At 39.2% G+C, this 13,009-nt stretch overlaps 1 protein-coding gene across 1 annotated transcript in view; it reads left to right on the top strand.

Annotated features, from left to right (window-relative positions):
• Positions 1 to 13,009, top strand: part of PTPRR (protein tyrosine phosphatase receptor type R) — a 145,316-nt gene that overhangs the window by 104,200 nt on the left and 28,107 nt on the right. The window contains 1 exon segment of the mRNA XM_013127333.3: positions 6,411 to 6,597. Within this exon segment, the coding sequence (XP_012982787.3) occupies positions 6,411 to 6,597 (187 nt within the window).

Here is a 13,009-nt window from a genome sequence, read left to right as displayed (position 1 = left end):
TGATTGTAGAAATAATCTACAGGAAAAGATGGGAGGTTGAATAAGCTTTGCATTTTTGAACAGTCAGTTCCCGTATCTGAGCGGCATAGCCTTATCGAGGGCAGAACAGGAGTGAATTGGCAGTACATTAGAAAGCATGATTAAAAGAGGGAAAGTTGAAACTACTCTAATGTCAGCTGTTTTCCTCTACAGGATATTGAGCCATTCCTGTCCTAACCAGATACTGATTGCTTAAAACTTAGTCCAGAAGTACTTGTCAAAACCATTTCCTCAGTTCATTTTGACATACTGAGCTCTGAGTAGATCCTGAGAATTGTTTGCAATTTAGTGATGGAAGTATTGGCCTGCTCTTGCTCATGGCTGTGGGAACAAGATCAGACCCTCTGGAGAGAATATGAAGGGCCTCTGCTTTCCAGAAAACCTGTTTAAGCTTTACAGTTGAGGTTGCTGGTTAGTTTCTGTGGACTCAGAGAGGGCTGGAGGATGCTACCAGGTGCTGCCAGGTTTCTTGTAGCTAGGAAGCTGCAGAGGATTGGAAGTTTTGCCTCACGGTAGCCATGTATCCCTCTTCTCCTTTCAATAGGCACACAGCTTGCTGTCGTCACTTCCAGACCCCTTCCTCGGAGTGAAAGGCAGGAAGCATCAGGTTTTCAAGTGACAGCTGGGTGGGAAACAAGGCAACAGTGGAATACTATGAGGAGAGCCATGTGATAGAGCAAATGAGAGCAGACATGGCAGAGGCTCTTTCCAAGAAGATGCCTAAGATCAGTATGCTTCATCCTGTTGCCTCTCTTGTAGTCCCAAGCTTCCATCTATGACTTTCTGGTGATAGGTATTAGTTTCAGTGCTATATCCAGATTACTCCCTCTGCACTGCAAATGAGGTCCTCTAGTTGGTGAAATCAGGCGGCCCATACAAATAGCTAGAGGATTTGTCTCAAGTGCAGATGGCTATGAGGCAGAGTAGGAACAATATAAACATCAATATTATTAATGATTGAATTACTAAGCATTCTTATGGAAACATCAGGCTAGTATCTACCTGTTTGTCCAGGATAGTCTCTCTGGAGAGGAAAAATCAGAGCTAGAGTAAGGTTAATCTGTGAGAGGAATAAGACTTTGGAAATGAGGCCAGGAGCCTATAGAAAAAGAGAGTCCATTGTTCCTAGGCATGATAGGAGGTCAGTAGGTAACTTTTTCTGTTTTAAGTAGCACTGGTATATCAGGGGATAGTAAGAGAGTGAGGGAAGTCAAGTTTTGACCACTTGCACACCAAAGTGCTGAAGTTAGAACTCTGGTCCTGCAGTTTTAATTTTCGGCAATAGTAAAGTTGCTGTAAAATGACCAAACACGAGCTGAGTGAAATAGGTCTTCAGGGTATCTGGCTGTATCAATTTACATTGGCCATGGTGCATGTGATCCTTTAATGCAAAGTAAATCAGTAATTTTATATTCATAGTTACAGAATTTCTATCAGAATCAGTTTGTATTCCTCTCCTGTTGTTTTGTTGAGGTGTTTTTAAGTAAACGACTGACATAAATAATACTGAATCTTGAAATCAGTTGATGAGTACTGTCCTTTAGAGAAGAGCACCTGCAACAATTGATTGCAAAGTGACTTAAGTTAACTTGAGGAATTGCCACACACCCCACTGCAGCTTTACATATCACATTTTCTTCATCTAAATAACCCTTGCTCATACCAATTCTGTTAACTACTTTGCTAAAAGCAGCAGGAATGCTGAGACCTCTGCTTTTTTTCCATTGCATTTCTTTTACAAATTTATATTTTTTTCCTTTGAATTAATCTACAGAAACATAAAATAAGGAGGTGAAAACTATCACCTCCTTAAGGTAAAGTAGTAAATGGTGGAAACCACATAGCTGACTGTACTCTCCCAGTGCAACTGCAGCAGTGCAAAACCCACCTCAATTCAGTGTTTACTGATGAGATGGACCAGCAAGGGAAAAGAATGGGGACCCATGTCTAGAACCAGTCTGTGAGCACTATAGAAATGAACACAGAGGGAAACCATGGTGTTTTCCTGTCATCCCTGCAGTAAAGCACAGGGAGAGTGGCCTTGCAGAGCATCCCCTAGTACAAGCAGGATCTGAGGACAGAAAGCAAGGTCCCTCCCCAGAAGCCATAGCGAGTGCTGCTCTTCCAGCTAATTAATGTCTTCCTTCCACCTGCACGGCTGACACAGCTCCTGCTTTGGCCACAAAGGGGCTCAGCACTGGGACAGAGAGAGGGTGCAGAAGGAAGCACCTCCCACATCTGCAGTGCCGGGGTCGGAGGACAATGGCTCTTGGAGGGCACCACCACTTCCAAAGCCACTCGAGAGAATGAGAAGCCGAGGACCAGGAATCTGGGCACTGCATTTTTCAGGACCACTGAATAAACACGGGAATGTGTATTTAAAGAAATTACCCAGCTTAAATAAACAACTGGGAAAACGTGGCGGGTAATTGGGTTTTCATAATCACCAGCTATGGCTTAATTTTAGGGTCAGGGAAGACCTGGAAATGACCTCAGTAATGATTAATAGGCTTTAGTAACCTGGTGGCACTCCAAGGTGGACAGGTGGAGCTTCCTTTTGAGAGTTTTCAAACAAACATTGCATTAATCTTTTTTTTTTTTTTTCAATCATGACCTGTTATAAAATCTGCACCTATAAATGTGTTATTAAAAATACTCCACTGGGTTCTCATCAGTGGACCTGTTCCTACTTACCCAATTGGAAAGAGGGCTGTGAATATGTAGTAAGACCCCCCTCTGGGATACTAGACAATACACAGACACAAGTGGTTTCCTGATTGCACTTATTCACATACCCAGTGATGAGGTGGCTGTCTCAGCTGGTGAAACTTTGGAAGAGTTAGTCTCATGCTGACTTTAATATGTTGTCATGAATGTTTACAGTTCCTCACATTCCTGCCATGATGTTCTTCCCCATCAGGACACAACCTCAAGGGGCTGCTGGGGGAGGTGTATCATCACAAAATCTTCTCCAGTTTTACCTAAATTATTAACATGGGGAACATAAAGAGTAAAAGGTTATTCAGATGGTTAAAAAGGGTTGGAAATATTCAGAAATAATGGCAAACCCATGCGTATGGCTCCTTCACTCTCATTTAAAATGGAAAGATACCTGTAAGTAGTCAGGAGATACATATATGTGTGTGTGTGTGTATGTATATATATATAAAAGAAAAATTACTTGTCTGACTTGAAATGTTACTGTTATGTTTGTGATATCTTTATTCAAAGCCTACTGGAGACAAGGGACAGTTGTCAAAAGTGGGCTTTGTTTTAGGTAGTACCTCCTTGTTGCTCTGTGGCCAGCTTGTGCAGTCCCTACAGTAAGGTGGGAAAAGGTGGGCTCACTTCCTAAGCTCTTTCCATGCAGGTAGTAAAAGAGCAGAGAATTCTTGCTTTCTAGTCTTTTCTGCAGAAAGTGAAGAATTTAACTATTGCAGGAACATAGAGAATCCAAGGAATGCAGAACAGGACAAGAGACTAAAATCATCTTCTATTATGACATACAAGTGCATGATGGGTGCAAGCCCTCCCTCATCTTTGAAAACAAGGCAATATATCCTGTTTTCAACCCTATTTCTCAGCATGGTCTTAAATGCAGTGAAGATGTCTGCATGATTAATACTGGCAATAGTTAGTATTGCTGCTGTAAACATCATTAAAATGTTTTTGTTATCTGAAGCGTACTTCAAAAGTGTTCTTTGAGATGCTTGTTTTTATGGAAGAATTACTTTTAAAGCTATTATCTATTGTATATCCTCTTATGGACTTTCTAAAAAAACCCACTATCTTTTATTTACTGCCCTGTATCCAGCTGTTTTTTTTTTTCAATGTGTTGTTTTTAATGTGGTAAATATGCAGAAAAAACTACTTATTCTTTCCAGAGTAAGTTATTTGATTCTCAACACCGGTATTCATCAATAATTCCCATAAATGGTAAAAGCTGTAAACTCAAAGTTATAATTAGATCAGGTATATTTTTTTGTTGTTGTTATAAAGGAAATAGCCTTTTTGCCAAGACTGTCAGTTATAACAATGTAAAAGCCAAAGAAAATATTAACATTTTCACTGTACTTTGTTACTGAACAATGCAAATACTTTTCCTCTATATTAGGAAATCTCAGTAGGTTCTCCCAGAAGTATGTTTGGGTCTAAATCGCTACCCATTTCTCAGCCTAAACAGTTCTGAAGGGACTCATTGCACACCTCTTCTGTGGATTTCTGGATTGTTGTCAAAAGATTGGATATGCAATATACACCCTCAGAGACACCTGTTTGAGGGACTGCCTTTTTCCATGGAATAAATCACTAGTCATGGTCAGAAGAGGTGCTTTCGCAGGAGGGTTTTTGTGAGAAAGCAGTCCAACAGGATGTTTTCCTTGAGAAGAGGCATGGAGCTGGAGGACTGGATAGGATTAGTCCCCTAGGGAGCTGGAATGGGAACATGAGCCATCATCCTCCCACAGAGTCCAGCGCAGTGTGGCCACCACAGCTGGCTTGTGGTATGCCCCATCTCCCAGGCTGTCACAGCTCTGGTAGTGCTGACTGGGACTTCTGTATGATGCAAGTTTTGTATCAAGCCACAGAGCACTACTGTTAGCCTATTTATGTATCAGTTACTAGTCATTTCTGCTCAGGATGCTACTTCATTTCTGCTCACCTCCTAGCAAAGTTAGTGGAATTGTACCCCTCCTACTTCCCTCTGCCAACAGCAATTGTCCCCATTTAACCCTGGAGGCAGCCAACTCCATCTTGCCTCTTCCACTTCTGCTTCTGTCACTGACTCAGTGTTACCTGACCACAAAGCTCTTGCTATCACCCACCCATCACCTAAGCTGAAATAGGCTTATGGGCACTGTGGGACACTGTGGGATTCACTGATTCCACTGGGTGGTCTTGTCTCTTGGGCCATTGTTCCTTTGTGTTTTGCAAACAGGTGAATGATTGAAGTAATTTCTATTCATGCAGACTGATTTGATAGAAATGGTTTAATTTAAAACAAAATTACTGGCATGTATGAGAGGAAGGAAAAGTGCATTTAAGTTGTGTCAGAGCAAAAAAAATGTTTATATGGATACAAACAAAGAAGAAGATTATAAACCCTAAGAGTACTTATTCTGGTGGCAGAAGAAGGTCAGAAAACAGAGCAGCGACACCAGCACTAAGTAAGGAGTCACAGTGTCTGCAAAGAAAAGTAATTTTCTCAAATATGTGTGCATACAAATACATATTGGGCACTGGTTAATAATGAAAAAGCAGTAAAAAGCAAGTATTAACATAAGCAGGTTTTGCTGAAGACTAGAGGAAATCATTCTCCCCAATATTAATAGCACTTGCTTCACAGATAGTATCTGGTGATGCCTGTATGGTATTTATAATAATATGTGGTATTACTGTGAATGGGATAGCTGTACCTTACCAGCATCTCAGTGTCCAGAGCAGTGTGCAGTGACACCCACCCAGTGGGAGTCTAGTCACCGTGATTCAGAGAGCATCAATTTATTGCAGTCAATATGTCTAAAGTTAAGGGTTGAGTCGATAACACTGATGGTTTGAAACTATGAAAAAAACAGTTTTCTTAAGTGTTGTTTGGAGAAAGCAACAAGAAGTGTGCTTTATTCGTATTTTCATTACTTAAAGGTGTTATTGAATGCAACTTTATTTTCCTGTAGAAATGTGCAATGTTGATGGATTTGATTGTTCTGCAAGAGGTGTTTGTCATTTCTGATTAACCCCTCTGTGACCACTCCTCCTCCTGGGATGCAGCCTATTTAGGGAGAGGTTTATTGCATCTCCCTTTTGTCCTACCTAACCTGAGACATTGTCCAGTCTCTGGGTAACTACAGAATTTGCACTGCCTTTCCACTTATTCCTGCTGATTTTATCACTTTTTTTCACTCCATTCTGTATGTTTAATTTGAGTAGACTCTTAAAACATAAAGCTGACATAGCTATGAATTTATTTCCTGGTTGTTATATATATATATCAGTTAGAAATAGATCCCCTTTTGTTTTCTATGAAACGTTTCTTCCTCAATAAGATATCATTTTCACGTTTGACATCCAGAATGATTGATTAGCATATAGGGAGCAGTTTCTGCTTCTAAGAATAATCCAAATAGGTACTCCCTAGCACACTGTTATTGCAGCATCGGTTGTTAGATTCAGGAGGCAGGATGATATGTATGGTCTTGGATTTCTGGCCACCCAGTACTACCAGTGAAAACAGTCTTGCAGTCTTTGCACTCCCAGATCTCCCAGTGACTATACAGAAAGGCAGAGTGCATAAATAACTCAGGATCATCTGCATGAGTATGGGACTTACAGTAACACAGATGTGGTGTAACTATTGTAATTCTTTTCTAACACAGACGAGGATCCAATGTCTCACTGACTTTGGATATGAGCAGTTTGGGAAGTGTTGAACCTTTTGTCACTGTGCCAACCCCACGAGAAAAGGTAGCGATGGAATACCTACAGTCAGCAGGCCGCATCCTGACACGGCAGCAGCTTCGAGATGCAGTTGCATGTTCTCATTTACTCCAAACAGAATTCATGGTGAGTTTAACAACAAGCTTTAAGTGTAGATTTTTTTTGCATAATTGGCACAACAGAAACTGTGGGGAAAAATAATTGGGCAACACTTTAATGTTAAGGTACAAATCCTTTCTGAAGGGCAGATTAGATAGTTTAAAGGTGGTGTTTTATGATTAAGCTGAAGATAGATAAGCACTGAAGATAGATAAGTCAGTCAGCTATATCCACAGATCATACAGATGCCTCTCAATTTGAAGTCCCATTATAGATGGGATAAATGTTGTATTAGAGGTACAGTACAAACAGCCAGGACTCTAACACTGTGACAGTTTCAAAGAGATCATAAAGGCTATGATGACAGAAAACACAGTAATAATTGGAGATTTTGTTTATTCCCTTGTAAACATCACATATTTTTGCAATTTGAAGACTAAAGTTTTAGTCACTATAAATGACTTTTTGGACCAGACAGGGATACCCCGAATCAGTCAGTCCAAATTATCTTTTAACAAGTACTCCATACAGCAAGCGTGACATGTAAGACCAAAAAACCTGAAGTGTCCTACAAACGTATCTAATATACAAAAGAGTAAGAATCTAAAATGAAGACAGTAGGCTGATAGATAAAAATAAATCAGAGCAGGAAAACTCAGCCAGGGAAAACACATAATTGCATAAGACCTGAAAAAGACTGGTATTGCAAAACAGCCAGACGAACGGTGCTATAAGAAATAAGGAGATAGCTTTTAGAAGGGAAATAGAGTGTAAACTGAGGCCAGTTGGATGTGAGAGCTGAATAAGGCAGGCCAAATAATGTTTTGGATTTAAAAAACAAAATCGTAACTCCATTTTCAAATATATAAAAAATGTGAAACTTACCAAAGAGTACAAGGATCAATGGATGATCAAAAGGGTAGTAAAGAGATTTGGAGAAGTTGAAACAGTCAGAGAGAAGTGACTGAATTATTTGCATCTGTGCAGATCATAGAAGAATTTAGGGAATTTCTGACCTCTGTGCCAAGGAGTAGTTTCAAACAGGTCACTGGAGGATCTGTCTGACACTGAAGTGTTAATGGAAAAGATTCTAGAACAAATCAATAAAATAAATAAAAGCTACTCTCTGGAATAAGCTAGTATTCACACAGGAGTCCTAAAGGAGTTCCTGTATGCAGTTATTGATGTATTAACTGGGCAGGTTTAACCTAGCACTTGAGCCCAAACAACTGAGGAATCAGAGGGCCAGAGGTAACAGGAGTTTTTCAGAAGGGCACCAGAAGAGGCCCAGAGAACCACAGGCCTAGAAATCTGATCTCTAAATCAGAGAAATTGGAAAGAATCCGATAGATATATGAACAAATGCAGTACAGTGGGGAATAATAGTGTAGCACTGGAAGGATTGGTTGCTTCTCAGAGTAAAAGGAGCTCACCAGAGGAATTTAATCTGGATGTAATACTGACCAAGATGCTCTTAAGTCATCTGGAAAAGGGAGTAAATATTAATCTGGCAAAGTTTGATGATGACACTGATTTACCAAGGATAGTGAAATTAAAAATAAACTTCAAAGAAATTACAGAAGAGTTTTATGATGGTGATGAGGCAGAGGAAATTCAGGGTTGATAATAAGGGGTTTGGGTTCTGAAATACAAAGCTAATAAACTTGAGCAAAAAAATAGAGAATGAGACAGAAAACATCTTTATGACACTGGAAAATTCTGTATTGCAGTCACACCTGCATGATGCTCTGATCTCTGAATCTCAAAGCACATACAGAAGTATGGTGAACGTAATCACACACTAGTGCAACTTCTGTATCAGGAGATTCTAAATAGACGAGGACTCTTCTGCCTAGAAAAGAGACTGTGAGAGGCTCTAACAGAAGCCTATAAAATCATGACAGCAAGGACAAGGTGCACAGAGTGATTATTCATGGGTTTTCATGTTCAAAGAATGGTATCAGGTGACCAGTGTAATATAAAAAAAGCTTGTCCTGTTCTAGTTCAGATGCTTTGCTACCAAGTGCTTTCAGAGGATACCAGAGAGGAGGAAACTAACATAACCAACTACCTATCCCAACTTTAGCCTCTTTTAGTTTTTACAACTCAGCTAGCTAAACTAAACAATCAAAGCTTTTTAAAACTGTTTTCATAGCTCAGATTTAATAAGAGACACACATAAATGTTGATCCTAACAAGGCAGGGGAGCATTGGAAGACCTGTACAACCCCTTGAGCATACTACTACTACATGTCTAACAAAGCCATATAAACAATTCAGTTCTTATTAAACGTACCAAAGCATGTGATCCCTCAAGTTTCATTTTGTTTTCAGTTTGTACATGGAAGTCTATAGAATAGAAAGATGATGAGTGCCATCTTCCTCTAAAAATAGGTTTTCATTATGAATAATTGTATCCTATGACACAGTCATTTTATTCACCTTTAAAAAGCTGGGGTTTGTAGTAAAAGTCATTTGCTTAAGAAAAAGAAATCCTTCAGTGATTTTACCAAAATTTGGTCAGTCAGTGTACATGGAAAAAAATACAATAATCCAACATAGTTTTATCACCAGTTATGCATCAGTTCTTTGCCATTCTGCTGCTTAGGCAGGAAAACTGGAAGAAATAACTTCATAGTGCTTAAACCGCCTGTGTTAAGAGACAGTTTGTGCAGACAACTTGGCACCTCCATAGAATCCTGTTTACCCAAAACCTCTCACATAGCATCTGTGCGTGGCTTTGGGGCAATAAAGACTCACATTTTATTTGTCCCTCAGGGGGGCTCAACATGGCTTTGACCATTCAGTGTGTTTCCACAGAATTGTATTGAAGAGATCATGATTTGTCTATTCCATTTTCAAACCATGTTTTAAACTGTATTTTGAGATGAAGCTGTTGAACAGGATCTGCTTAATATCTTCCTTGCTACAGATAATAGCTTCAGTAGGAACTTGAAGCATGCAAAGAACGCAATATATAACCCTCACTCGTTCTGCTCACTCAGCTTGTTTTAACTAGCTGAAGAAATAGAATAAGACAGTCTTCTTGAGTCTAAAATTATATATCCCATAAAAATCTTCCAAATGTGCAAAAAGTGGAGAAATGTTCAAAGTTTTAAATGGAAAACTGAAACATGAACAGTTTCAGGTTATTTTTAGTTCTTTAACTTTTTTTATTAACAGCTAAGGGAGAATTAGCTGTATTTTTTTGCTTAATGCTAAAACACTTGGGAAAATATATCTGATTTGTAAGCAGGAAAAAACACAAATTGCCCAGCATATACTTCTTTAGTAGCCTGAGCTGCTACTATTCAAAAGACAGAATGTCTGAAATTGGGAACAGAACAGAAAAAATCATTATTTCCAAAATACTGGAATAAAATGTGGTTCTCATAAAAATGGAGGGTTGAATGTAATTAATATCTGCCTGAATTTTCCTAAATTTTGCCACATTTTCTTGAATGCTGAATGCCTTCAAGGACCCAAATAATTTCTGCGTATTATCATATACAGTTATATGATTATGTGTATGTATATATGTATAATCATATGCAGTTGTACATGAACAGTTGTAGCATGAAAGGCTAATGTGAGCCACAATAGCTGTTATTACAGGAGTGACACCCAGAGAGGTGAAGTACCCCATGAACAAAGGTATATATGCATGCAATATATAACTAACGCATGCAACTGAGCACATAATATATGCAGCTTATACATTATTTTTAATCATTTAGTTATATATAATGTGCATATATGTTTGATAAAAGTAATTGAGACATATTGCCTATGTAGCTACAGATTTTGTATGCTAATTTGCACATGTTCGTGCTATTTGCAATCTGCTGGGATTATTTTCCCCCCATGTTAGCAGGAACATTATCCCCATAATATCCTAATTTTTTTTTTCCTCTGGAATACTCTCTTGCTTTTCACAGCCGGTTTCAGGATAAATGACTTGTCTGTGGCTGTGATCCATGGTGTGTTGTCAGATTTCTGCTTGTGCCCTTGGCCCCACAAGTACTTACTGCTGGGAGGAGCCCACTGAGTAGAAAGTGTTTACAGAATGTAAGTGATTAATATTATTAATTGACCTTGCTGGCCCAGAGAAATGCAATTCTGTTTTCAACTCAGTGGCATTTCTGCATCTGTCAGTAACCTGACAACTGATGGACTATTTTAAAATAGCAGGCATCAAGAGGGAAACAGCCAGGCAGCTGAAAGAGCCCCCCTGACCACTGTCTCTTGTCATGCAGGCAGAGAACTCTTCCTCACGCATCCAGTGTGAGGATTTTCCAGTCTCTGTAGATTAGACAGATCCAGATAATGTTAAACACAGGCTTAGTGTACTGCTCTCTCTTGGTATATTGTCTAGCAGGGAATCCTTTCAGAAGGTGGTGGTGTTTCTGCCAAGCCAGAACTGAACCAGGGACACTCTAGGTCAGCCACTAGGTCAGCCACTGACCATTAGAGCCAGTTCGGAGCCCAAGAGCCAAGGGGAAGAGTCTCACAGAGATCATCACTGGAAGGGGTAAAAATCGGAGGTAGGTATGAAAGGGGGTGTAAGAGCTCATTTTGTTAGGTCCACAGAGGAGGAAGAAGCGTGAGAAGCAGGATAGAGGTGAAATTGTTTGACCTGAAGGAATGGGGATGAGGTTTATGCAAGAATAGAGTCTTACAACTGAGAAGACCCTGTGCTTAGCACAGGCACCATACAGATGGCAACCCAGGAAGCTGAAAATGAATTGGATAAAATACCTGAAAGGAAGGTGTACCTTACCAGCAACACTTTGGCTGTCCTGAAATGAGAGGCAGTGAGTTCTTCTTTCGAGGAGTCAGCTGAAGAACAAGAAAGAGACCAAGGAAAAAACTGGGTGAGGGAGAGAGGAAAAATAAAGAAGGCCTACTAAACAAATGGGCGTAAAGCAGAGAAGTGATTAAGTAGAGAAAGTAGGAAAATAAAAACAACACAGAAGTTGTACCCTTATACAGTAAAATGTTCAGAAGCCAAGTTGGGAAACAGAAAAGTTTCAAAGCAATTAGTTATGATCCATCTCAATTTTACTTAATTTGCCTTCAGCCAGAAAACTAAGAGGGTACCTTCCCCTGCTTGGTTAATCCATGTAAAGACCTACTGCTGGATGCATCCTTGGCAAGCTGGGGCCTCATCACTGCTCCTCTAAAAAGTTCCCACAGCAGACAGTCATGCTGGGCAGGACCAGAGCTTGGGTCTGAAGGGCAGTGGCCATGCATCTCATCTGTGTCAAAGCCCTGGGCAAGCTTATGCCTGTGAATTTAGAAACCTGCTGATTTTGGAGGAAAATCCTTCAGTAAATTTTCCAGTGGTGGCAGTCAAAGGACCCTCTTGTTCTTATTTGTCTGTAAGAGGCAATTATTTAATATGGTGGTGTCTGTTCAGATAAATGTCCTGGGATAGCAATGAAGTTTTCAAGTCTGTAGTAATGACTGTACTTTTGAGTAGAAGTATTAATTTACTGAAGATCAAATTTCAGCTTACCCTGTGATAATTTAAATAATAGTGGCCAAAAAAAAACCCAAACAAAACAACAACAAAAAAAAACAGTAAAAAATTGAGATTGGGGTCAGTTGAAGCATTTTTAATGTGATTTAGCCAGATTGTTTTGGTTGGTAAAACATCTCCCACAGTCAGGGAGAAAAAACACCAAACTACATGTTTGATCTTTCCATTTTCAAAGGGTTGATTTTATTCAGCTGTAAGAAAACTAACAATGTTTCAGGACCTCAAAATCAAAATTATTCTTCATCCACTTAGACCAGGTGAAGCATTTTCTTCAATGAAAAGTTTGAGGATTTTTACTTTTCATTCTGACAAAAAAAAATTTGAAAACCAGTAATTTTCAGTTGATAATCTATGTATTTTTTGGAACTCCAAGCAAACTGTCACATTGGTTACTTGAATATCTGTGTATTTAAAGAAGACAATGGAGATCAGTCACTAAAAGATCAAAATAAGAATCAAGAGAAATAGCTTCCAAGTTTTATTACACTGAATGAAAAATACTAAGGCACTTCATTCTAGTAATTTCTATAAAAAGCAAGTGAGGTCCTTGACTGACATTATTAAGGGCTTTACGCAAAATTTAAACAAAAATGTTTGCCAGGTATTAGTATTTAGTTATTTTGAAAGTTCCTCCCCCAGTTATGGAAAACGTTGTGCTTTTCTGCTACAGAACTGCACTTTTCAACTCTTCTTTTCTAGGACTGTTGTGCATTTTAACCTCTCTCAAGGTCCTGTAAAAACTTTGCTTAAAATATTTCATCAGAAGTGCTCCTTGGAAGTCACCCCTTCAATATGCAGCTCCCTGTGTTTATTAAAGGAAGGGTGTTGACAGGCTTGAGGTGGGAACCACTTTTTTTCTTAATAACTTTGATGTCAAAAGACAGTTGTGTAACAGCA

The sequence above is a fragment of the Melopsittacus undulatus genome, chromosome 5 (genome assembly GCF_012275295.1).
Source record: "Melopsittacus undulatus isolate bMelUnd1 chromosome 5, bMelUnd1.mat.Z, whole genome shotgun sequence".
In the NCBI taxonomy this organism is placed as follows: domain Eukaryota; kingdom Metazoa; phylum Chordata; class Aves; order Psittaciformes; family Psittaculidae; genus Melopsittacus; species Melopsittacus undulatus.
The sequence above is the reverse complement of the archived record's forward strand: the minus strand, read 5'-3'. Positions and strand labels throughout refer to the sequence as shown.